The 25600-nt window shown below is 35.3% G+C and overlaps 1 protein-coding gene across 1 annotated transcript in view; it reads right to left on the reverse strand.

The window, feature by feature from the left end:
- Window positions 1–301: 301 nt before the first annotated feature.
- The window catches only part of RSPO3 (R-spondin 3), a 74984-nt gene continuing 49685 nt past the window's right edge, over window positions 302–25600 (reverse strand). Inside the window, exon 5 of the mRNA XM_010988614.3 lies at window positions 302–1520. Coding sequence (XP_010986916.1) covers window positions 1330–1520 — 191 coding nt within the window. The 3' untranslated portion in view covers window positions 302–1329. The remainder of the gene's footprint in view (window positions 1521–25600) is intronic.

Here is a 25600-nt window from a genome sequence, read left to right on the forward strand (position 1 = left end):
AAAAGATGTTAATTTCTAAGCAAAGAAAGGGGAGTAGTGAAATCATTTAGGGAGGCCCCTGGATCTGTAAGTAGAATTTTGTTAATTAAAATAAGAAGAAAGTTGAATAAATGGCTCCTAACACCTTATAAATACATCTCCATCGGCTCAGGTAAAGGTGGATTCCAAAAGCCAACACTGAGAAACGTACTATGTTCTGAATTACATAGGATACAAAATCCTCTTTCCTAATTCAGGAATCTCAAGAAGTAACAATTTTCCAACGAAACAAACAATAAAACAAAATGAACAAGACTTGAAAAACTATCAACAAATATATTTATTGTGGTGGCTTTCTCCCCTATTAGATACACTTTGTTAGAAAGTAGCACCCCTTTTCGTTCCAGGTGGACCGTCAAGCAGGTAATAGGATTGTTTTTCCCCTCGTCGAGAGAGAAAGAAAACACATGACTTTGCAAACATGTTATATTTTCCTTGCTCTAGTTTTTGTTTTCTATGAAATCAGAATTTCCTTCTAATAAGCATGATTTTGTTTTTGGAAGTAAGTTACAGGTACACGTTTACAGACTTATACAACCCAAGGGGTAGCAGAGGCTGAACACACAGAGCTGACATAGATCGGAGACCTGTTCCAGGTAATCACAACCCGTCACAGTTTTGTAAAGCACACAAGTCATCTCCAACTCTATGGTTGCTTCCACATTTTGCCTTTCTCCAATCCCGTACAGTATATTTATCTCTGTAAATATATGCACTCTCACGCTTCTTGCAGAAGGACAAATGAGGGCAATAGAACCAAGCTTATAACAGTTGTTTCTGTGGTGATAATTCCTATGATTCCAAATGCCAGGCCCTAATATGTGAGCACTCTCTAGATTTCCTGGACAAAACAACACTGTCTTATGAAAGATGTTTTCCTCCTCTGATCTCCTATTTCTTTAGAAGGGATACTGCATCTTTGAATATGCAGAATGATCATTTGCTTCTTAAAACAATAGCTTGAAAAAAAGGAAAAGATGTTGCTTCTCCAGATGTCACCATTATGTTGTTACATCTTATCGCCTATTGATAATTATGTACACAATTTCTCATCTCTTAAAAATGAACAGAAGCACGTAAGATAACCATTCAAAAACATCCCTTCTTTGAACTTTCGGCTCTGCTGTTAACTATGCTTGTATGAAGAATATAGCAACTATCTGGAATGTTGTTTAGACTGGGCGGTAACTGACACGTTGTCCGTCTGTGGTCCTAATGTCTAGAGCACCTGTCCTAGGCATCTGGTTGAGATAGCAGCATCACGAGTTTACGACAATCTCCTGGGACCCTCTAGTGTACAGTGCTGAGTGATACCGATTTCTGTTGTTTATCTTGCGTCTTTCGCTTCTTCTGCTGCTGTTTGTCTTTGTTTTCTCGTTGTTCTGGAGCTTCTCTGCTGGGCTCCAGACCTTTGTTCTCAGGTATTGCATCCTTACTTTCTTCTTTAAGTTTTTTTCTTTTTCTCTCCCTTCCTTTTTTCCCTGAAATGAAAGGGTTCATCTTTAAAAAAAAAACATTCAATCATGTTCTACTTGGTTATTCTAAGTTTTAAAAAACCAGCTGAATTTCTCTCAGGTTGCATAACATGCCCAGAGATACCAAATATCTACACTTTAAATCACTCATTCAACTTCTCTTTATGAAGGCTGTGCTATATTTCAAGCAATGTAAACATGAAACACAAAGTATAATGAAGCAATTAATAATGATAGTTCTGAATTCTGGAGGGTTCTTTTGCTGTAAGTTTGGTAATTATTTCACATGGTAGCTACTTATGGATAGTTAATAGAAATTTGTGAATTGATTTCTTGCCATCTAAGACATTTATTAATGTGTATATGTTATCTGGCTCCTATACAAGGCACTATTTTGTATTCAGAATTTTCCAAGTAGCTGCTACATATTTGCACTCTGCCAGTATATCTACATGCCATCTACTAGAAGAGAATCGATTTGCATAACAAATTTGCAAATAAAGGGTCATGAGGAATACCAGAATAATTATATTTTTATTTTATGTTGAAATTAATTTCCATTACAGATTCTCTATATGCAGGGCTAGGAGTGACTGTAACTTACCAATAACCCTATGGTATAAGCTACAAGGGCAGGAACTCTGTCTCTATCAACAAATGAGTAGATACTGGAATACACTGGATTCCATGGAGGACCTTGACCTTGATCTGGGTTTGAAGCATAGATTTGTTCAGATTCACACTTTGAGGCATTTTAAAAAGTGAAATCAGCACGACTTTAAAGGTTTTGTTGCAGGAAAGGATATTGCAAGATAGACTGGAGCCAGGGTGAAGAAATGAATTTTATTCTATTGGCCTGGGGGAACTATTAACAGTTTTAGAAGAAGAGAATAGTTTGATCAAAGTGCATGGGTCTGGCACCAAATTAGATGAATTAAAAAAAAAATTCAAATTAGTGAAATGACTAGATATTTATTATCATGTTAATATTTAACATGTACAATCTACAGCATAAAATAATTTCTGAGCACATGGTTTTAGTAACATCCATTAATACACATATCCCAGTGAGAAATTACTGATTTAACTTAATATCATAGTAAGTGAAAACTAGGAATTAACTATTCCTTGATGTGGGACAGACTCTGATAGGGCATATCCCTGCATACTGAACCATGTAAAATCTGAAATTAGTTTCTGTCTACAAAAAGTCACTTTGGACAAAAGTATTTTGGAGAAATTATTTGCCTGAGAGAACCAAAATATTTTCACATCCTGAAATAGGCTGCAAATATTGAATTCAGTGGTTTGGCTTTCCTTTTCTTGAGCTCTGGTTACGGAATTCTAGGAACCAATCTTATTAATACCGCACACATATACTCGGCCAACAGTCTCCTTGGATTTTATACCACAGCTAGCTTTATCTGAGACTATATTTGCAAAGCCTTTCAATTACTTTATGAAAACTTGCCTTGTTGGGCTCAACATAACACATCTCTAAATTCTGGACCCTAAAAGGACAGTTAGCAAAAATGAGAATTCAGACCACCATAAAGCAAATATCAGTCAAATTATTTTGGGTATGTAGAGATGAACAAAAAATACTAGAGTTGCCTATTATGTCTAGGGCTGGCTAGTTGTCCACTGGTTCACCAAGTCCACTATTCTTTTCACTGAAAAGAATATTGCTGGATTGATAAAATTTCTATGGAAGAAATTAAGGTTTTGTTTTTTCATGCTGGCTTTACACATTTGAAGTGCTGATGTGAAATTAGTAACCAAACAGGAAAAAACCAAAGAGTTAATTTTCCTTCTTAAATATGTACCGTAATTTAATTTTCATAAATCTGCACAACTTGAAAGAGAGAAATGCTGGTTTTCGTGGCTTGTGCTTGATTTTCAGAAGGACATGGCTGCAAAGGTTAGATTACATAATATTTCCATTTTGAGGAACATTTTGGAGGTGTTCAAGTTCAACTCTAAAAATACTGTCAGTGAAAATCATTCCAAAGTTCCATAAAAACTATTGACCCCAAACAAAGTCTTATTTTTATGGAAATTACCCAGAAGTTCAGTGTTTGACATTGTTCTCTTGATGATGGTCCAACATCTTACAGCTGTGACCCCGACCACAATGTTTTGGACACATAAAAGTATATTGTTTCTTTCTTGATCACAGATTGATTTATATGTCTTCTAGCTACACGTGACAGCATGCTTACTTACTCTGCATTTCTGCTTATTAGCAAACTGATATGATTATTTCTTAATCCAGGCAGAAACACTTTTGGAAGTAGCTTGCAACTCAGTATTATAGCTTTATTATCCAAGGAATAACTATTTAGTCTGGGTTGTGAGTGAAAGGGGAGGCTCTACTGAAGCAACAGGAAACTAACGCGTTGTACATCGTTGTTGCCCAACAGAGAGCTATTGCACAACAGAAAAGCGGGATTATTATTTTTTACAGGCCATGTGTTAGTGGTTGGAAATGCTAACTACCCTTGTGCATAAATAATATATTTTCCTCTTGTCCAAGAAGTAGAAATGCGGAAGAGTGGCTCTAGTCCATTAAAAAATCACATGCGATTTGGGAAATTTTTAAGGTTTTCATTAAAGGGGATTCCTTTTTCTATCCTGGTGACTTTTCACTGATGTGGTCAGTAGTCATTTGTATACATTTTTGGGGTCATATTGCAAACTAACCATTCCGGTTATCACAATCTATGTTTGTGTTTTGTCATTCATTGATTATTTATGTGAATGCATACACATGTGTGAGAATTGGGTTGTAGAATGTTCTAGTGACTGAAACAATGTTCATCTTACGTCGATGTTCCAGCTGTGTAGGTGGTGTTTGGATAAAAGCCATCAAAAAGAAATTGCTATTAACACTCATGTTCAATCTGAGCCCTTGCATGGAAATATAATGTTTAAGAACACTGTCTTTAGAGTCAGAAAAACGCCATGTTTTTCTGTTCAAATTCTAGGTCTGCCACATAGTTGTGTGACTTTTGGCAAGTTGTCGATATCTCTTGGGGTTAACTGTTAACTGTCTGATATTTAAAATGTGGATAATTGTTATTACTTGCTAAACTTTTTAAGGGTTGCACAAGATGCTTGTAAAGCACTTAGCATAGTGCATGGCACGCATTAATCACGAGAGAATGAAAGCTAATGTTATTAAGTCATTGCACAAACATGAATTAAGCCTCTACCCCGTGCCAAAGAGTGTACTAAAACCTGGGGATACAAGTGAGATACGGAAACAGACACAATAAATATAGTCACACGTTAATGCAAAAATAGAAGCATGCACAAGATCTATTGATCGCAGAGCAAGGAAAGCATTGAACTCTGCTGATGGAGATCAAAAAAGAATCCCCAGATGCAGTGATGTTTGAGCTGAGCTTTAAAGAATGAGTGAGAGTTTGCCAGGCTGATGAGGGGAAAAGGGCACAGCGGGCAGTGAACAATATGTCAGTGGCATGAAGGCACGCAAGGACATGGCGAATCTGGGGAACTGAAGTAGACTTCCTTGGTTTGATCAGAGCCTATATATAGGATATGACCCGGAGAAGCTGGAATGATAGACAGGACTTGATTGCCATTTTGGGAATTTGTCCTGTGGACCATGGTACAGAAAGCTGAAGGGCAAGCATCAGAATCTGAGAGCAGGGTTGAGTTTGGATGTTTCTGTGACTAGTTGGGAAAGGCCAGCAGGATATTCTAACATGTGACCTTATCTCCTATTTCAGAAACACTTCTGTAAGTAATACAAATCCATAAAGTGAGTATAGGCATATTTTTGAGACAAACTTTTAAAAGAGCAGCTAAAAATCTCTGTGCAGACCATATAACTGCATATTATTTAGGATTTTGTTGCAAATCAGTATCACGTAATTGAATAGGTGATTGACGTTTTTGAGATTCTGAAATTATTTTCCATTCATACAATAATATATAGTCATTTATACAAACACTTCCTAGAGCCTTCTGCAGAGCAGATTTCCAAGTGCAGATGACTTTGAAAAATAGATTTCTAGGTGCTACTTCCAGAGATTATGATTCAGAAATTCTTATGATGGGCTCAGGAACCCAGAGTTGATAACATTTCTCTCCCAGCTTATTCTTATGTGCAGCCACATTTAATAACCACAGCTGTAGATCAACAGAAGATCCAATTTCCTTAAACATATACTCTCAAAAGTTTATTTCATGTTATGTGATTTATCTTTTAATTTCTTATATTTTTTTCCTAATGGATATCAAATATGTTCTTTAACTTCCTGTACCTACTAATTTTTAAGGCAAGTTTTCTGATTAGGTACATTTTTGGAATAGACACAGATATAAAACAAAAATGGGTTACAGATTGTCTTTTTAAAATATGCTCAAATAGAAATATGTACTGAAAAGAATAAATATATTAAAAAGAACAAATAGAAAAGAAAATGAACCTGAATTATATTTCCAAAATTATGTATTACATATTTAAGATCCAAGTAAAAATAAAAACTACAGAAAATGCTCAATCACCCTTTTAAATGTAATAGGGCTATTAATAAAAGGGCTATTCTCCTTAGATCACAAGTAGAATTTATTTTATTGAGAATTACTCAAATTATGAATATCTGTTCAGTTTTCTGAATGTTTAGAAATACCTGTGTATATTATAAAAGCTGCTTCTTGGTGAATTTCTTGCAGAATACCACTAAGGGGAGCTATTGAGCTTTAAGTAGTTCCAGTTCCAAGACAAAGTTTTCTCGAAAAGCTAAAAAGGTATCTTAACACTCTAAACTGAAGACTAAATATCACTGAATCTATGATTCAAACCAATTAGATAAATATCCTATTAAAAGTACAGAATTTATTACTAGGTCTTTCCCCTTTATTGGATGTGGAAGGAAATTCAATTGGAAAGCCACGGCTTTAAACCTTCAAAAAAACCAACCAAACAAATAAAATGGTGTGAAAATGGGATTAATCTGATAATTTTTGGATCTAGAGTTAGACTTGATTTTTACATATAAAGAATGGAAATTCCAACTTTTTTTCCCTTTTTGTTACGTTATCACTGAAGAAATTTTACAAAGGAGGGGGAAATTGCTACAGTATAACTTTTTCAGCAAATACGATTTATTATGTAAAAACATATTTAAAAGTCTTTGAATTGTGGGCTACGTAGACACAGGACAGCGTGACCCAGTGGTGAAGAACACAACTGAAAGTCAGCAAGGCCACGTTCTTTCTCAGCTACATTTTTCAGAAGTAGAATTGACTTTAGAAGTGCATTCAAACTTTTTTGTTTGTTTGCTTTTAATAAAATAGAAATACTTATTTATTTGCTATCATTTTAACCTAGGAATTTATTTTCAATACAGTGAAAATATGGAAGAATGAATAACTTGTTTTTTTTTTCTTTTTCAGTAAATAGGCACACTATTTCTCAAAATGGAAATTAAGCTACTTGATTTATCTACTCTGTACAGTTGATCCTTGAACAACATGGATTTGACCTGCACAGATACACTTATACATGGATAGTTTTTCAATAGTAAACGCTACAGTGCTACACAGTTTCTGGTTAAGTCCCCAGATGTGGAGGAACCCTGGATATGGAGGGTGACTATAAATTCTATTCGGATTAATTCCCCTGAGGTTGCTCAAGGGTCAACTGTAGTTTAATACATGAATTAGTTCACCTGTACTTCTGTTTAACTTCCAAGATGCTTCTGAGCAATTATTCCCTGAAAAATAATTTGACGTATCATTACATGCTGTACTAAATGCCACAATTTGGGAAATGACCATTTTTGCAAAGATAATAAGATTGAAATAACATTTTGCCACCAATTGAAAAGGGCTAATATAAGAGATATTAATCAGTTTGTGCCATTCTTTTGGGGATTCTGAAACAAGAGTGTCTTGACAGTAAGACACTGAGTGTAAATTTTAGGAGGTCAAAGGAGGTAAACCTAAGCTTCTTACCATGGTACCCAGGGTCCTTTGTTCTTTGTGACCTGGTCCCTGCTTAATCATCCACTTTGGAGACCTCATACCAGTCCTTCTCCTAGTCACCTCTGCACTTCACTCACCACAACCCACAGTTTTTACAGATCCCACATATTTGATGCATTTTCCTAGAATGCATTCTCTAGTATCCTTTGCTCTAACTCAGACTTAAGTGTTTCAGTCTCTGCTCATGCGTCACCCCTTCAGGGAAAACTTACTCTTCGAATCTTTTCCTAGGTTGGATTATGTATGTTTCTCCTCTCATTGCTCGTTAAACTCCCAGTAAGTCCTGCTGGAATAATTAAGGTGAAGATGACTTGCGTTGAGAGTTTCTAAAAGTAGTAAAAGTCATGATAGATAACTAAAATTTAATGAACACTTCCATGTGACAGGCATACTTCTAAGTAAGAGCAGATGAGGAAAACGAGGGCTCTTAACCACTGTGCTCTTCTGCCTCCACATTATGTCTCAAGGGAGGACAGTGTGTCTGCATCTTTGTATTCTTGTTTGATTTCACACTTCAACTATTGAATAAATAACGAAAAGAAAGTGTCTGGGTGTGAACTAACATATTAAACCGGAGAGGCTTTGTAAAAATGAGGGTTTAGAACATACTTAACCTCTTGAAATGTCAATTTCTGAACAGCAAGGTGCTCATCAGGAACTAACAGCACTTTGGAGTAGGTGTTTTGTGTCAGTACCATCCAGTTACCGCATGCGCTACACCCTTCTGTTTTACTGCTACAAATCTATTTTGGTTTCATTATTTCCACTCCTCTCCCAACCATGTCAAGGTAGGTTACAATATACATGTAATTTGGAAATTACTTATATATTTTATCATTCATATATAACTTATAAACTTTAAAACTACCACTGTGACACTTTTGAAATCCTAATAAAATTAGCAGAGATTTTTATATTTTGTTCCATTTAATATTAAAAAAAGAGAAAGAAAAGCTGTATGAATTTAAATTTCAAAACTCCACTAAGGTTTCAATGCAGTCCCATTATAAATCATTTCATTTCATAGCAGACATCATTAATATCAATAATTATAACTTTCTAGAATCTATATTTCTATAATATACCTTCGCATAATGAACTTTCTATTCCCAACTCAAATACTTTCCTTATGAATTGGGCGTTGTCAACAGACCTCTACAGAGTTTTTCCCTTCATTGTTTAAATAATTTCATTACTCACTGAAGAGTCAGGATCTGAAAATTTGAATTTTGGCCCCATGTCCTGACAGAACTTTCCAGGGGCCTTTCATCCGAGGTAACTTCATTCCATCTCAGAGCTGCAGCTGCTCAGAACCCTACCCTGGACGTCTTGCATTCAAAAGGGGCGTTAGCTAGAGTTCAAATGGAACTGTTAAAGATACTGGATATTGCATAGTGCGATGCCTTTCTGTTGTAAGTCGTCAGTATTAAAAGAACAGTTAAAAGTGCAAGGAGAAAAAAGTACTCAAAAATGTATGACTCTTCACAATATTTACAATTTACTCATCATAAAAGTAAAGGGTATCCTGTATTTCCACATTATAATATTTTAAAAATACAGTAGGGCCTCACAATTTATTTTACATGACTATTCTAACTTTAGTATTCTTTTATGTGGGTTTATTTCTCTTGAATCACTACCTTTTGTTTGAAAGTTCATTTGAAATTAGTAATTTCAGTGTTGTTATTTTTCTCAGTGTAAAATTTCTTAACTTGACTTTGAAATTCTATCTAGCACATTAGGTTAGATTACAGAATTCTTGGAAACTAAATCACATACAATTTACTTGTTGGAAATTTATTGACCTAAGCATGTTTGCACAGTGCGTTTTGAACTAGATCTTGGGTCTTATATAATTTTGTCTATTGGATAAGCATGTAAACTTATTATTACTTTCACTTGCTGTCAAAAGGTGTGTTGATAAGTTTCACCTATTAAATCAGTCAAATTTTGTTTATTACTTTTGCCATGAAACTCATGACTAGTTTGTGAAACGACTATTACTACTCTCTTAAGAAAAAAATGACTCTGAGGTTTGAATGCAGTCCTATTATAATTTCACTTTATAGCAGACATCATAAATATCAATAATTATGGCTTTTTAGAATTTATATTTCTGTAATATGCCTTAGCACAAGGAACTTTCTTTTCCCAAATCAAGTACTTGCCTTGTGAATTGAATAGGTCTTCACAAATTTTCTTATTGTTATTTTGGATTGATATTTTGATTGTCTCACACACTTTATGAATTTATGGGGATATGTGTATATTGCTTATCTTCAGAAATGTAGACAGTCATGTGGCTGACTCCACTATTTCAAAAACTGATAAAGCTTGCCTAGTAGTATTGCCAAGTGTCCTCCCTGAAATTTTCAGTTGAGACAAGTCTTCTCAAAATATTAATGACTATCTCAAAGATGAATTGTGTTTATTTTTGTTGTAACACTCATTCTTTACCTTGTCTCCCTCCTCACTGCCTATCCCCAACTCATGTTGGCTGCTGCTATCAACTCCCATCTCATATAGCAAGGTACAGAACATGGATGAGTCTATATAAAATAGTATTACAAAAATGGTTTACCACAAAATTATTTTAAAGCAGAACACACAGTTGTCATTCAGACCATCTATTGAGTGATCCCTTTAAGAAGTGTGGAAAAACTATTTCTTCAATACTTCATTATAATTAATTTAAAAAAAACATTTCACATTCTTTGTGACAGTTTGCCTAATTTTGTGTCAATTTAAGTTTTAACTGTAGCAACTTTATTTACTGTATCACTAATCAACAGTAAGCTGAGAGTACTGCCTATGTGTAGATTGCTTTGAAAATCTGAGTCTTTAAAATGTTTCTTCTTGGCAAATTTTCATTTTCCTGCTAAATCTTTCTGAGTTGACAATCACTCTACTCTAGCCCCAATAATACATATTAAAGTAACAATAAAGAATGCTTAAATTTTCTGACTTACCCAATTTATTTACCTTAGAAAACCAGAAGCCTCAGTTATATCAATATTTGATTCTGAAGATTAATAATCAATATTTTAAAACTTTTTTGACCCTTACATATTCCTCTCATGAGAGAACACAATGATGGCAAGTCTTTATGTAGAGCTTAAAATAGCACTGGTATTTGAATTTTCCCATTTTTCTTTAGTTAGCTGTGTAGGCTTACAGTTTAGTCTTTCATACTTGAAATACAGGTTCTGAAATCTACTTATGGTAAATATCCACCAAATGGTTCTTTTTCTCTTCTTTTTTTTTTTTTTTCCAAAGAATCACTAACCCAAGAGCACTGTCTTCATCTTTGATGAAATATAGCTTCCCAATTAACAAGAAAGTCCTTCGTTTCAAAAGCTTGAGCAGAATGCTACTTGAAAATTCATTCCAGCTGGTTAAATTGAAGAACTGAAAGAATTCCAAAGAAAGAATATTCTCTTGGCATTTATCATTTGATTTTCATTTGGATAAATTTCCATTCGCTCAAAGAACTGGTCTCAGAATTTTGTTCTTCTGAGACAAAAAAAGAAGTGTTGATAGGCATGTTTGACTATGCAGGACTTCCTCCCTTACCCAAATTGTCGACTCGGCTGTATTGACAGGAGGAGATGGCCTCATACTTGCTGACACACTCGCAGTGATTGATTACACAAGAGATGTTGATATTATTCTAATCTCTTTCATCATTTTATGCACTAGTTGACTCTGCTGTCTAATTCTCATTCTACCATAGCCCACTCTTTCTTTTCTTTGAAAATCATTATTGCTCTATGGGGGAAAAAATGTAACTCTAATCCGGAACATCACTGGAGGAAAAACAACTACCAAGTCTCTTATTTAGCATGTGCTACACAGTATTGTTAGTAAAGATGTCACACCCTTTTATAGCTATAATTTAGTATTTTCAGCTATTTATTAGTTACCTATGGGAAGCTAATTTTTAAATGCACCTTCTGTACATTCTCAAATGTTTTCAACTTTGCTTCAGTATTTCCTTTCTTCTTTTTTTGTTACAGAGTATCTCAAACCATTGATTTCTTAACTAGTTTGGAAAACATAGAAAACCCCACTTAGCCTCCACTATATTAAAATCTATAATAAATAAATGTGTAAAAAAATTTAGTTTTTTACAATTTTAGTATAGTGGAGGCTAAGTAAAGTAAATAAGATCACAAGGGGCACATTTTACCTACGGCAGATAATACCAGCTGTTTGAAGTACTTTTCATCTTACTCTGTTGGTGCAAGTATTTGTTCTTAATTAGAAATACTTTTCACATGCATTTGCATAACCAACAAGATAGCTCCTTGTAATTATTACAATTTTATTAATTCAATAACAGTTCAATAGTAGTTATACCTACTTGAATGGAACACAACTGATTTAATTTCTTTCAAAATTTTTGGCAGTTGAGTGTTCACTAATCTAGCAACATCTGCCCTATAGTTAAGCAAGATTAGTAATATTTTACAATACTTCATTTTACAAGTTTCACTGTACTTCCTTTTTCATTGTATTGATGCGTGTTAGGGTAGGGAGAAGAGTTAAGAGGGCAGACACATGTGCAACAAATGTGTGCATATGTCTGTGTATGTATATAAATATATATGCACATATTTATTTATAGGTCCCTTTCCACCACAGATGCCAAGTTCTATTTTTCTGGTGGATTTAAAAATATCAATTCAAAGAAAGAGAGCCTGTTTTCCAGTTTTATTTTCAGTAAGTCTGAGAGATTTTGCCTATTACAAGAATCCTTCAGAAACCTGAACCTTTAAAATTAGGAGACTGCCAGATTATATGACTTTTAACTTTTTCTTATCAAACATATTTTCTATATGTTAAATTAACTTTAGTTAAATTAACGGGCACTCTTTCTTTTTTGTTTCGCAAACTTTCAAAATGTTGTGGGAAAAATAGAACATGGTGCTCTAACAAGCATCTGATTAATGTAGAAGAATTTAAAGAGTTACTTTTGCTCTTCGGATACTCAACTTTCTTCACGTGGACTTTCCCTCGTAACACTGACGTTATCGTTAGAAGCCCAATTTCCCTCTTCTTTCTTTGCTACTAATTAGCTCATTTCCTTCCATTGATTTGATTGGGTCCCTAAGGGTATATTATATATATTATCTCATGAATTTTGATCTCTATTTCTACGTCGTTTTGCAATATGTCATGGTGATACTGAATTATGTTTCTTTTTTTTTTTCTAAAAATAGGAAGAACAATGTGGTGATAACTGCAAACATGATTAACTTATCTTTGTAGAAACTCGACTTTCATTTTGATTCCCTTTAAAAATATTTAAATAGAAAACACACAGGAAAGGTTACTTCAGGTGGGGGGGGGTACTGCTGGGGCTTTTAGCAGAGGCTTCCTGATTCATTTGCATATTTTGTGCACAGAGAATTTGGAGGCATATGGTACACAGGTAAGCACTGCCACCATTGCTCCAGAGAACGTGGTAGCTTTGCCTTTCTCTTTAGCACAAGCCTGTACACAGTAGCGACTCAATAAATATTTATTGAAAAAATTAAATGAAAAGATGAATAATGCTCTTTTTTTCTTGATTTAATGCTTGTCATTCTATTTGGGGGAGAGCTGGGGAAGGACAGGCATAGAGAGAGATGCTTTTGGTGCTATTCTCAGATATACAAGAATGCTGTGTTTACCCAGTATTTTGAACACCTTGTCTTAATGAATGCCATTTCTTATTAAGGAGTCCTCTGCCAGTTAGCCACTTCTGTTATAATATTGGCTTCAAGTGACTACAACGCACTCCACAGAGCTACGTCATGGTCGCAGGGAAATAATTTTGACTTGTCATGAGACCCAAGCAATGATAAATAGCTAGAGTAACCCTAAGGCTAAGACCTTGGAAATCCAGGTTGCAACAGAGAGGTTACAGAGGATCCCACTCTCTTCTACTGTGGGGAGGAACTTAAATTCTAAAACCGTTTTAGGGATTTGAAGGCTCTGAAGTTTCACTGAGGCTGGGAATGTGGACCACCTCTCAGCCCCAAACTGGGAAACGGTGGCCTAACAAAATTTTTTTGAGACTGGAGAATAAGAGATGGTAGGGGAGAGGGACAGACAGGGGAAATGCAGGAGGAGAGGAAGGGGCTTGGATGATTATGAAAGCTTGGAAGACAACAAAATAACCTTTTCTTCCTTAAATTATCTTCTATAGCAGGCATAAATGATGCTTTATTTGGTGGAGACTGGAATGTAGTCTTCTTTTAAAATGATGAAATATGACCCTGGCTCATCTTGGCCCAATCTTGGGGCTTTGAAGTGGTACCACACAGTCTCTGAAGCTTGATTTCCCCTTAAGTTTTGAATGACTGTGGCTTTTGTTGTAATCCATTAAATTTTGCGTTCAGTGGAATTCCACCAAAAAAGGGCCATTGGGTAACATGATGAAACTTTCAATTTAAGAGGGTGTAGCAAAGGCAGCAAATGGCACATGTAACTCAACTAATAAAGCAAATGGCACGTGTAATGAGTGAGAGAAAATCCTAGGAAAGACTTAAGCAAATGTGCTCAAAATGAAAGAAATTGCGACAATTACTGAAGGAATGGACCCTGTCTTACTCAATCTCCATGAAAATGAATATTTATTGTTTAATTGAGTATTTAAGAATCAAGTAAGATGATCTTGGATATAAAAAGGCCAAATGAGATAGAAAAATGTTAAAAATTTTTTTTAATATCCCATGTTTTGGGTTTTTATCTTCTAAATAATGTGCACAATCTTCCCGTGTCCCTGAAGACCATATGAAGGTAGAAAGTGGTACGTGACCAATGATTGTATATACCCTTCCCTTATTTATATCAACAGGGAATTTTTAAGGAAAGGGTAGTGATCAAGAGATAGTTAAAATACTGGGGAGCAAAAGTATTTCAAGAAGGCAGAAGTGAGATCCACAGATTTATCTCTCTGTTGTGCTGGGGGTTGCGGCGGTGGGCTGGGTGGGAAGCAGAATTCTTTCTTCTCCATTATTACACCTTGGCCACCTTTAATCACGTAAGTTTTTGGGCCCTGCCAACTCTGTTGGTACTTTTCTTAGCTGCAGAGGTCTTGAGCTGTGAAGCACAAAAGGCTGTCTCCTGGGCAGCCTTCCCTAGGTATGAACAGGTCTGGATGTGGGTCTAAGAGTCTGTCCCAACAGAAAACAATACCAGTGATTTCCAAAAATCAACAAGTATTTCAGAGATTGCCAAGTTTAATAGATGATTTTCACTACTGCTTACAACACATAATAGGCAGCTGTATTCTTTATGCATGTGAATATATTTAACATGGATCGTGCATGGATTAATATATTAACATATTTTGCTGTACTAGCTGTTAAGCGTTTTGAAAATCACTCCTTGCCTATATACATCCTTCAGGATACATTTCAAAGCCTGCTTTCTCCATGAAGCCTTCTCCAGTTATTTTCCAGCAGGTGAGTAAGGATGCAGTAAAGTAAAGCTGCTGTGACCTTGGACTTTGAAGTTAGACAGATCTGAGTCTGACTCTCTGCCAAACCATTTAGTCATTGTCTATCCTTGGGGGATGTTACTTAAACTCTGAAGACCTCATTTTAAAAAAAATATGTGCTTAAAAATATGTGTGGCATTAAATTAAATGTCAAACATCTGAAATGGGTGTCAGACAATGTGCATTAGAGACACGGCTATATTACTTCACAGCAACGTGACCTTAAGGGAAGCGCTTTCTGTGCTTCAGTTGCCTCATTTATAAACTAGAACAGATAATTCCTACTATTCTTACTATTTGGGGTACGTGTGAGGGACAAATGATATATGAGTACTTGGAAAACACCATATGTCTCATGATTATTTGATCACATCACACTCTTTCTTGATCTTGTGCCTTAGATGCTGCTCCTGAACAGAAAGCTTCTTTAGCTGGAAAAATTCTACTTGTTCTTCAAGAGCCAGTTAACACTACCTCCTCTGCTTCCAGAACACCATACCCATCTGTCTATTTTGTCACTATTTGTTTGCAGTCAACTCTCACATGAGATCACAAACTCTCAAATAAGTCTCATACAGACTTGTGTCTCTTCCCAGTCATTTTCACTTCTGGCATCTAGCATAGTTCCTGGCATACAGTAGTCACTCAATACATGAAGTCCAATGAAAGGATGAATAGAGCCTTCAACGCCAGAATTGTGCAAAGTGAGACAAGTGGTGACACCACTAGGCTTAAACAATGAGAGTTAAACGGCAACTCTATTCATAAAAACAAGTTTTCTAATAGGACATCAAGTTACTTACTAGACTGACTGTGCCTTTGTCACCATTGTATTGCTTTGTCAGTTTCTTTATGTTCTTTTTAGTAAAGGAATCTTTGCTTTTGATGATGATGTGATCCAGTAAATAAAATTGTTCTATATGAGACATGGTGTCGTTGCATCACCCCAGCTGGGAGCAGTGAGGACACAAGGCTTACTCCCAGTACCATCGCATCCAGCTTCCAATATTCTAGGCTTCAGTTTGTCCCCCGATTAATATGCATAGCACATGCATAATGAGTTAGGGATGATGGATTTAGTCATATTTTCTGCAGTCTGTTTATGAGAAGGATTAACTTTCCTTTTTAAATCAATGAAGGAGAATCAGAGGGGACACATAGAGTAGTGAAAGAACTGGGCAGACTTAGCTGAATCCATAAACAGGTTATTTTTTTGGAGGAAAACATCGCTGTGAGTGTTTACTTCATAAAAAGGAGCAATGCCAGTTGATGTTTGGTCCTTGGCTTGGTAAGGACCTAAGGTTTTACCTAGGGTTTATTTAAGTGAATATTATGTAAATTGGGGGCTGTTTAAATTTCTAAGAAGTGTAACTGGAACAGCCCTGTGGTAGGCAGAAAATAGCTTCCCAAAGATGTCATGTCCTAAAGCTAAAACCTACAAATATGGTACTTTACGTGGTAAACAGGAATTAATATTGCAGATGGAATTAAAATTGCTGATCAGCTGACTTTGAGAGGGGTAGAATACCTGGGATTATCTGGGTGCACCCAATCTAATTTCATGAGTCCTTAAAAGAACTTAAAAGGAAGAAGAGGCAGAAGAGAGGGTCAGAGAGATGCTTTGTGAAAAAGGCTCAACCTGCCATTTGTGGCTTTGAAGATGGAGGAAGGGGCCATGAGCCAAGGAATGTGGGCAGCCTCTATAAGCTGGAAAAGGCAAGGAAGTGAATTCTCCTCTAGAGCCTCCAGAAAGAAACATAGCTCTACCAACACCCTGATTTTAACCTGATTAGGCCTGTGTTGGTCTTCTGACACACAGAACTGTAAGATGATAAATTTGTGTTGTTTAAGATACTATTTTGGGTAATTTTTGGTAATTTATGGCAGCAGTAGAAAACTAATATAAGCCCAAACTTTGTAACGGTTTTCTTATATTACAGTTCATAAATAAATGCCCAAAACAGTTTGGAAGACCACTATCCCACTATTCAAATGCTCTCAGTAACCTGAATGGATCACCTAGGTTCTGAACAGCATCTAACTTTCTACGCAGACTGTTACAACATTAAATTCCTTTCTGGCAGCTTTATTCCTAGAAATTTGGGTAAACTGAATTTACTGATGACCAAGTGCAAAATAATAGATCAAAAGCAGCCAAGTGTCAGAAATACTAATTTTTTTTAAAGAAGTTCATACCTCGAATATTGATCTAATTCTTATGAGAACCCAAAATTTGCTTTTTGCAAGTAAAAATGTTGTGATTCATTATAGGACAAATTGTGAAACAAGACAGGCCTTCCCCATCTTATTTTTGCATATACGGTGGATATGTTTTCAGTGTCAATTTGTGAACGAGGATTCCTATTAAGCAGAAATTCATCTGGAGTGTATCATCTGCAAGATCAGCTTTAAGAGAAATGAAAGAATGTGAAAACAGGGAGATTCTTTAAGAATGAAATTATGCCTTCCTCCATGCGCCCACACCAATGTGGCTACAGAACTTTGGGGAATTTATTTCAATGTTGTCTGTACTCACAGTGTTCCTTGCTTCAGTTCTCTCTATCAGAACCTCCTGAGGTCAGAAAGTTTTGCCCTTTTCAGAGGCTTTTTTCAGCCAGCGAAGACTTCTGAGCTAACCAGAAATCAAAATGGGATGCTGCGTTATGTCAGAACTGCATGTTTAGTCTGCTTTCCTAGAAATAATCAAGAAAAGTTATATGTGAAAAGACACAGATGTTCCCTTCTCAGCAATATTTTCATACTTTTAAAGTATAATATGAAAAAATCTAGTTGAAATCTAGAACAATATGTATTTTGTATATGCACGTATTTTATTGATTTATGAAAGTTCACAAAACATAAAATACCTAAGATTTTATATATATATGTGTGTGTGTGTGTGTGTGTGTCTATATATATATATAAAATATGTAACTCAAGGCAATAAATGCTGTATCATGTTGATGTTGACCCTTAGCCCAGCATGTCTTTCTTTGAAAATTCATAGGAAATGGATATTCTACTATTTATTCTGCCTTACGATTGAGCATATTTGTAGCATAGAGAATATATTTTATTTATCAAATTTTCAATCATTTTAGGAACATCTTTGAAGGGGTACCTAAAAATTAAGTTGCCCCAAATTTAATCATATTACTTATCTTTCATTTTTATAATTATCTGAAAAAATAGGGCTCAAATTAAAGCTGCCTTAAGACCTATATTTTGTTATGAGTTTAGTAACTAAGAAGCATGTGTTTATATCTTAAAGAATTTCAAAGAGATTTTTGTAGCATTGTCCAACGCATATTCTATAAAATGTCTCCATTTGTCAACTATAATATAGTCTACATTTAAAAATCTACGTGGTGAAATAGAATCGTTAATATTTTAATATTTGGATTCAAGATAACTGTAGACTCTCTCATAGGATGTACAGCCCTAGAAGAGTAGCTAAGTAAATACTTATTAATGTTTTATGAATACCAGGCTCATTTTATACTTCGTTTGTATTTCAGAAACAAGTCAAATGACTATATCCCACATTATGAGACTAATGCTAGTGAAATAAAATGTATTATTCTATCCTATCATTGAAAAAACCCAGCAAAACCCCAATAACAAAAATAAAACTTTAAGACCACTATTTGGCTCTCCCTGACTCCCTTCCCTGCACAACCATTAAATAATTGACTTTTGAGGAAAAACAAACACATTTGTAAAACGTTTGGCTTCTAGTAAGTCCTTTCTCCCTTTGTCTTTTCATTTTTTTTACTCAAGTTATTAAAAAGAGAAAGTAGATGCAAATCTTTTAAATTTACATTTTTTAAAAACTTCTTTTCAGTTCCTGTTTACCATTTTAGATTTTCACCCAGCTCTGGCTATTCATTCTTACAGTTTGTGAAATACCATGTTCACACTATATTGAAAATTCTAATAGAATATAGAGTTAAGTTCTTGAGACCAGAACTTATTAATGGCATGGAACATTTGGTGCCTACTTCAGACTGATTCCAGATTACATTTGTATCCATGTCCTCTTTTTGGCAGGGCACAAACCCTCTGCTGTCTCTGGGTGAACACGTAGCTCCTATCTGCTGGATGGCCAGCTGGGTTTAAGAAGGAGGTGGAACCTCACAGTTGACAGCTGCTGGATGAATGTGTCTCTTCTGTACAGCTAAGATGTGGAATTGTCATCGATAAGCGTTTGGTACAATTTGGTAGCCTGAAAGACTGGAAATTCACATTTGTGCTATTTAAGCAGATTTTTAGTCTCATTGGCTTATTCCCAAGAATTGGGTAACATGTTATAGTTTTTGATGATTTGTTGGTTATTTGTTATTCTTCTAAATTCCCAAAGAATGAGCAAAATATCCAGTGGGAACACTGACGTGAGCAACAGACTTAGCAGTCCTTTCACGAACCATCAGCCGTGGCACATCACATTAAAAACCCCAAAGGCAGGCCAATCTCGGGTCAGAATTCTCCCCAGTTAGAGGAAGGCTCTACCATTAAGGAAAGAGTAAGTTCAAAAAGAGTCTTGGCTCAAAATGTAAGGTTTGAGAATCTTAGGAGAGTGGAGGCATGGTGGGGGTGGGGAACAGGTCGTGCTTATTGGAAATAAAAATTTGCTGCCACAGAGAATCACAGGGATTATCAAGAGTATAGTAATTCAGCTACAAGGAATTCATATGTTGTAACAGGTGTCACCTGAGTTAAATGAAGATGAACTCTGATCTTTATTTGAAATTAAATAAATATGTAAACCCTAGAGTACAATATTTCTTCTTTACATGTGTCTTGAGGTTTTTCATTGTCCAAACCCTGGATTATCATAAATTCATCCTAAATTACTTTCTGGTGACTCCTAAGATAAAGTACTATATTTTTTTCCTTCTTAGACATTAAGACACATTGTACTCTTTTAAAGGCTTATTCCTTCCATCTGTTTGACCATAACAAGAATAGTCATGAAAAATAGCTGACCTAAAACAAGTGGGATATTAGGACCCAAAGAAGCTGATAGTAAGGAGTGAGCCTTTAGGTCTACTCACACAAAAAAAGGAAATAACAAGTTCCCCAACATTGGAACTCCAATTCCTTTTGTTACAGGCTTGTACTTCGGCTGCTTTTTCTGCTTAGTCATTGCTTTAACTCCCACTCTGAGATTAATTGCATGACCCTTGGAGATGAATGATCTTCCACTTAATCTTAGCCAATGCAATCTGGACAACCTCAGGGTTGGTGAGGTTCCTCTTGGGTGGTTTTCATTTGCTTTAAGAACATTAAAGTATCTCATAAATCTGTATTTATTATATTGGTGAGTAATCTACTGTAATTAAATATGAAATGCCGAAGACAATGTTAAGGTAACATGGGGGTCACAAACCTCTTTTTATGGTGGTTTCATGGCTGCAAAAATACTCAGGAATTTGCTTTTGTCTTTATGTCTGCATCTGTTTAACATTACAAAGCATTCAACAGCATATCATTTTCAAATGGCCACTTTATAAGTGTTTTAAAATAATGATTTTTTGATGATAAATACACACTGCTTATAACAAAAAACAATTAAGATGAGTCTTGGAGACAATATAACTAATAATAGCTAATACCCTCATTCAATATAAAGTGTCCTCACTCACCAGTATGAGAAAATTTGGTGAGCCAGTTTTAAAGAATACCGTATTTAAGAATAGGTTTGATACCAGATCTATTCTGACTGGTTTTCAGACTGAGACTAGTATGGCAATACAAAAATCAGGCTAAGTAATAAAAAAGAACAGCTCAAGTCCATGAGTTTGGGATCTATGATTTAGAATGAAGCTATCATAAATGTGCTAAAATTGACCTTTGCAATATTGTCAGGGAGAAATAGGACTTGTTATGCAAATTAATATTGGAACAAACAGTTGTTTTTAGAGGCATTTAAATTATCAAAAAGCACAAAGTTTTCCAGCCCTTTATATTATTTATGAAAAAAAAAATCAATGTTACCAGGAAGTATTATTTGATAACTGAAACAGCCATCTAACCAATTTTCCCTTGACAGCAATAGATTAACCATATGTAATTGAAGAAAGTTTTTCAATTGCATGTCTTTCAAATATGTTCTGTGATTCACACCAGCAAGGCTCTTTTTGGGGATTTTCTGAGTTTTCAATATTCAGCAAGATGCACCCCCCCGACTTCAACAAAAACTAAATACTGTGCTTTGGGGCTTTGTCTTCAGTAAAGGAACTCTGTTTTCTAAATTAGACAGATGAACGAAGCTAAACAAATGGGTATACCCAAGAGAAGGGACACAAAGTGTCAATTACAGGGATAAAACTACAAATCAACGAATAACACATACCAGGAAAAAATAAATGTTAGAGGTCAAATGAATTATAGAATGTAAAGAGAGTGAGGTGAGCAATAAGTGTTTTCAATAAGCTGAGAAAAATCACTTCTTTTTGTATTGAAATGTGCTACAAAATCTATTCACTAAAGAAGTTTTAAAATTGAATAAATGTTCATGTATTTGTGCCTAAAGTCAGGGATACAGATGAAAGACTTCCTTACTCATATGATTCCACTGCTAGTTTAAAAAGTTAAGATAAAGCTGCCCAAGGGTAGAAAGTGTCTCTGTAAATCTAAACACTATTTCTATCAGACATCCTCGCAAGCTGGCCTAGGAAAATTTAATTGAGTACTTCAATGGAAATCTGTTATACGACTGAGAATAAATACAAACAGATCATAAAATAGGCTTTGTTAAAGAAAAATGTGTTGGTGACTGTGTTTCCAATTCTCTGACTCCATACATACTATTTTTAATTACTGTGTAGCATACGCATACTTAAACTTTGAAGAGAATTAAATAAGAGCAGTTACATTCTAACGGCTCCAGAGAATATGGTGGCAGTGAGGTCGACTTGTTTATTTTTTTTATTTTTTAGGGAAGAGGCGGGTAATTAGGTTTATTTATTTATTTATACAGAGGTACTAGGGATTGAACCCAGAACCTTATGCAAGCTAAACAGGCATTCAACCCTCCCCTTAGGTTGACTTATGAAGCCATGGTCCACATCTTCCCACAGGACAGCAGCAACAAAATAAAATTCAGCATAGAAGCAGTTTCCTAATATGGCTATTACTTTGATTTCTTAACATTCCATGTTTCTTTCGCTTTCTTCACACCTCTTGGTCTTTTCCTGATGGGAGCATATCCACTATTGAAAAAATGAGCCTAAATGAAGTGTTTGTAAAAACACACAGGCCATGCCAAATGGCAACCACCAATTTGTTCTTATTTCCATTAGTCCATCCTTGAATTTGAAAATCTCTAATTATGTTTCAAGTGCTTCAGAAGGCTTAATAGATCACTGGTAAATTTTTACCACATCTTAATTCTGAAAATCTGTATATAATTTAAAGGAAACATATCCATGTGTTTCTGACTAACTTGCCATTAAGCTTACTTTGTGAGCTCAATTTCATGTTTAAAAAATATTTAAAAGCCTCTTAAAATTGTTAAGCTTTTGCCAAGAGCAAGGTATTACAAACACGCACACCATTAGAAATGGGCTGGTCTTTGACAGCCCAAACTAAAGTCTGTAAATAGATATCTAATAATACTATTAGAGGAAATACATGCTCCCATCTTTCTGCAAATAGCTTCCTGTACTCTCTTTGCCTACTTGGATGAGCATGCTATACATTTATAATGCTATAATGAAACTTTTATTCTGTTAACAGTTTCCCTTGTTTTCAAAGATAAGCTAGTATATCCTAGGAGGAATTTTGCACCATCGCCCTAGACTCAGTCTCACGTGCCTTCAGCAGATGTCTACAGCAATTGAGAGCAGCATGTGATTTTTCCATATAGTCGTGAGTTCCCAAAGAACAAACCAAAAGTCATGCTGCATCTGCTTTATTCGTACATGCACATTGTGTTCTCTCTTGGAACTCTATCCTCTTACAGCTTGCTTCAGGCTTGGAAGCCTCCTGGGCTGGGAACTTTGCTCCACGTCTGGCATATCCACTGACTCACACGACACTTAGGAGAGAATATATACTTTGTAAATTGAGTTGAAAATCTGAACCTTTGAAATACATTTTTTTAGTGAACTTCATTATATGTCTTCATTGTTATTTTATAGTAGTTGGATGGGGTATTAATTTTCATAACCTTTTAAAAAGCCAAACAAGAATCTTTATTGGGTTCCATATTTAAACATGACCCTGTGAAAATTGCATAAGGCGTTTAGAGCCTGAAGGTCACTGACTCTCTTGACTGACTGTGTCTTTGTTTAGACAGTGTGATGCTGCTAACATAACCGTTTACTCCATTTGAATACGATGTTAGCAATTTGTGAAAAAACCATTTGGCTTTAAAACAGCAGTGTGATTTGAGGCAAAAGGCCAATTTGCTCATTAAGTTCAGGTTTGTTCTTTGAACAACAGAATGATTGTAAAACAGAATGAAAGATTTAGCAGATTTCATGGTAGAAATAGAAGGTTCTCGATTTTATCAGCAACAAAATGACAAGAATAAGAAATAATGGCTAATGCCAACCACATGTCTGGTGTATATAATTAGAAAAGTTCAGAAAAATAGAAATAAATGGTCATTTTGAACCTGCGGCAAAAATGTTGAAAGAGGCAGCATAGGAAGACAGTTGGATTAACAGACGAAAGATCCAGGTTCTAGTCCTGATTCATTTATTTACTAGCTAACACTCTTAAGGTCGTTACAAATGTTTTTCAGACTCAGTTGCTTGAAATCTCACTGGACTTGGAGTCAGGTCTGGATTTGAGTCCTGCGTCTGCTGTTTCCTGTGTGTGATTTTAAGGCAACTACTCACATTCGAAGCCTCAATTTCCCCATTTTAAAAATGGAGTTGATAACAACAATGCAGAGATGCCTGGAATATTTAAGGAGCTACATGAAATAATTATGCCAAGATTTAGACAAATCGTATTGTTAAATCACAGCCCAATTAGAAAAAATCCATGCCACTGGATATGAGTAAGGATAGGCAACCCGAGCAAATTATTTCATTGCCTTTTGGCTTTTTGTAAGGTGATCTTGGACCCATTATAATTCCTCTGAAAACCCATTTTTACTTTTTCTTTAATATCTAGAAGTCTCATCTCTATTTTAACCATCTTGTCAGGTTCCCAGAATAACATAACTGGGTAACTGAACTGCTCCTAGCCTAACTCCTTAGTTCCAGGGTTGATTAAATTCCCTTCTAGTTGTTATACTATTTAGTGGGGCTCCACGGAATATCAGGATTTAAACCAACTCAGAATTTGCATTTTTTAAAACAAATTTTGATTATAAAAGATGTACATGTTGAACAATTTGGTTTTTGATTACAGGATCAATAGGTAAGGGCATATTAAGGACTCATAAGCCTCCCTTCCAGAGAAATGTAGGCTTGTGAAATAGGTCTTTTAGTTTAAAGGAAAAGAGTTTCATGGCAATCCAATGTTTAATATGATGAATTAAAAATAGTTTTTATATTTCCTCTGGAACTTTAGGTTTTTGCAGTTAGAAGATTCGGGATCATGTGTTAGTAGTTTTATTCTTTTCAGTATTCCAAATACATATATATATTCAAGTCCTTTGGGTCTTTAACTTATTTTTTCTAATTTAGTACTACACACACGGTTTTAGTTAAGCAATAAACATCTGTCATCTGCCATTTATTAATATTAATTATAAATGGTCAGTGGCTCATGGGATCCAAGTCCAGCAGCTGAAATTCCTCTAATTCTGACCTCCTTAGAGTTTACATAAAAAGTGTTCAGAGTGGTTGTCCTAAGCCTCTAGCCAATTTAAGGCTGGTTTGCAACCTAGTGTTTTAGATTATGTGTTTAGCAATCAGAAAGGGAGAGATAAATGACCAAAGTCCCAAAAAAAGCATTGCACCAGGGGATTAGGTAGGACAAATAACAAGAAAGGATGTTGTTCAAAATGATACGGTGCCGTGCAAGTTAAAAGTTACTTGCAAGTTATTACAAGTTAAAAGTTATGTGTATACTGTATGCGTTAGGAACATTAAAAATTTCATATATTTTCCATAGTTTTGCTGCTTCTGATGGCAAATGTGGAAGTGACACTTCTATAAATTAGTATAAGAGAATACAAATTTGAGGAGAAAGCCAAGAAACAGACAAATACAAAGCCCAGCATATTAGTATCTCCCAAGAGAGCTGGTGTTCGTAGCTACTTATTTCTTATCACCCTTAGCATCCTCCAGCTAACAGTATAATACACACTAAGACATCTGACATCACTTCTGTATAGTTCTTTGGGGGGCACACTGACATATTTATCCTTTCTGAGATTTAAGCAATTTTCTACAGAAAACAATACTGCACTTTACTGTAGTAAAGGGTTCGTAGACATGTCAAATTCAGTTTTACCTTAGTCTAATTGAAAAAACATAAAAGATTTTATTAACCATCTTGCTTAATGGTTTCAAATAAAGTACCCTAGCACAGGGCTACTGGGCGGTTAGCCCTTACTTCAATACAAGCACTTCTATATTCTTTTCTGTTACTTTAAATTGTAGTAAAATGCACA

This window comes from Camelus dromedarius, chromosome 6 (genome assembly GCF_036321535.1).
Source record: "Camelus dromedarius isolate mCamDro1 chromosome 6, mCamDro1.pat, whole genome shotgun sequence".
Classification (NCBI taxonomy): domain Eukaryota; kingdom Metazoa; phylum Chordata; class Mammalia; order Artiodactyla; family Camelidae; genus Camelus; species Camelus dromedarius.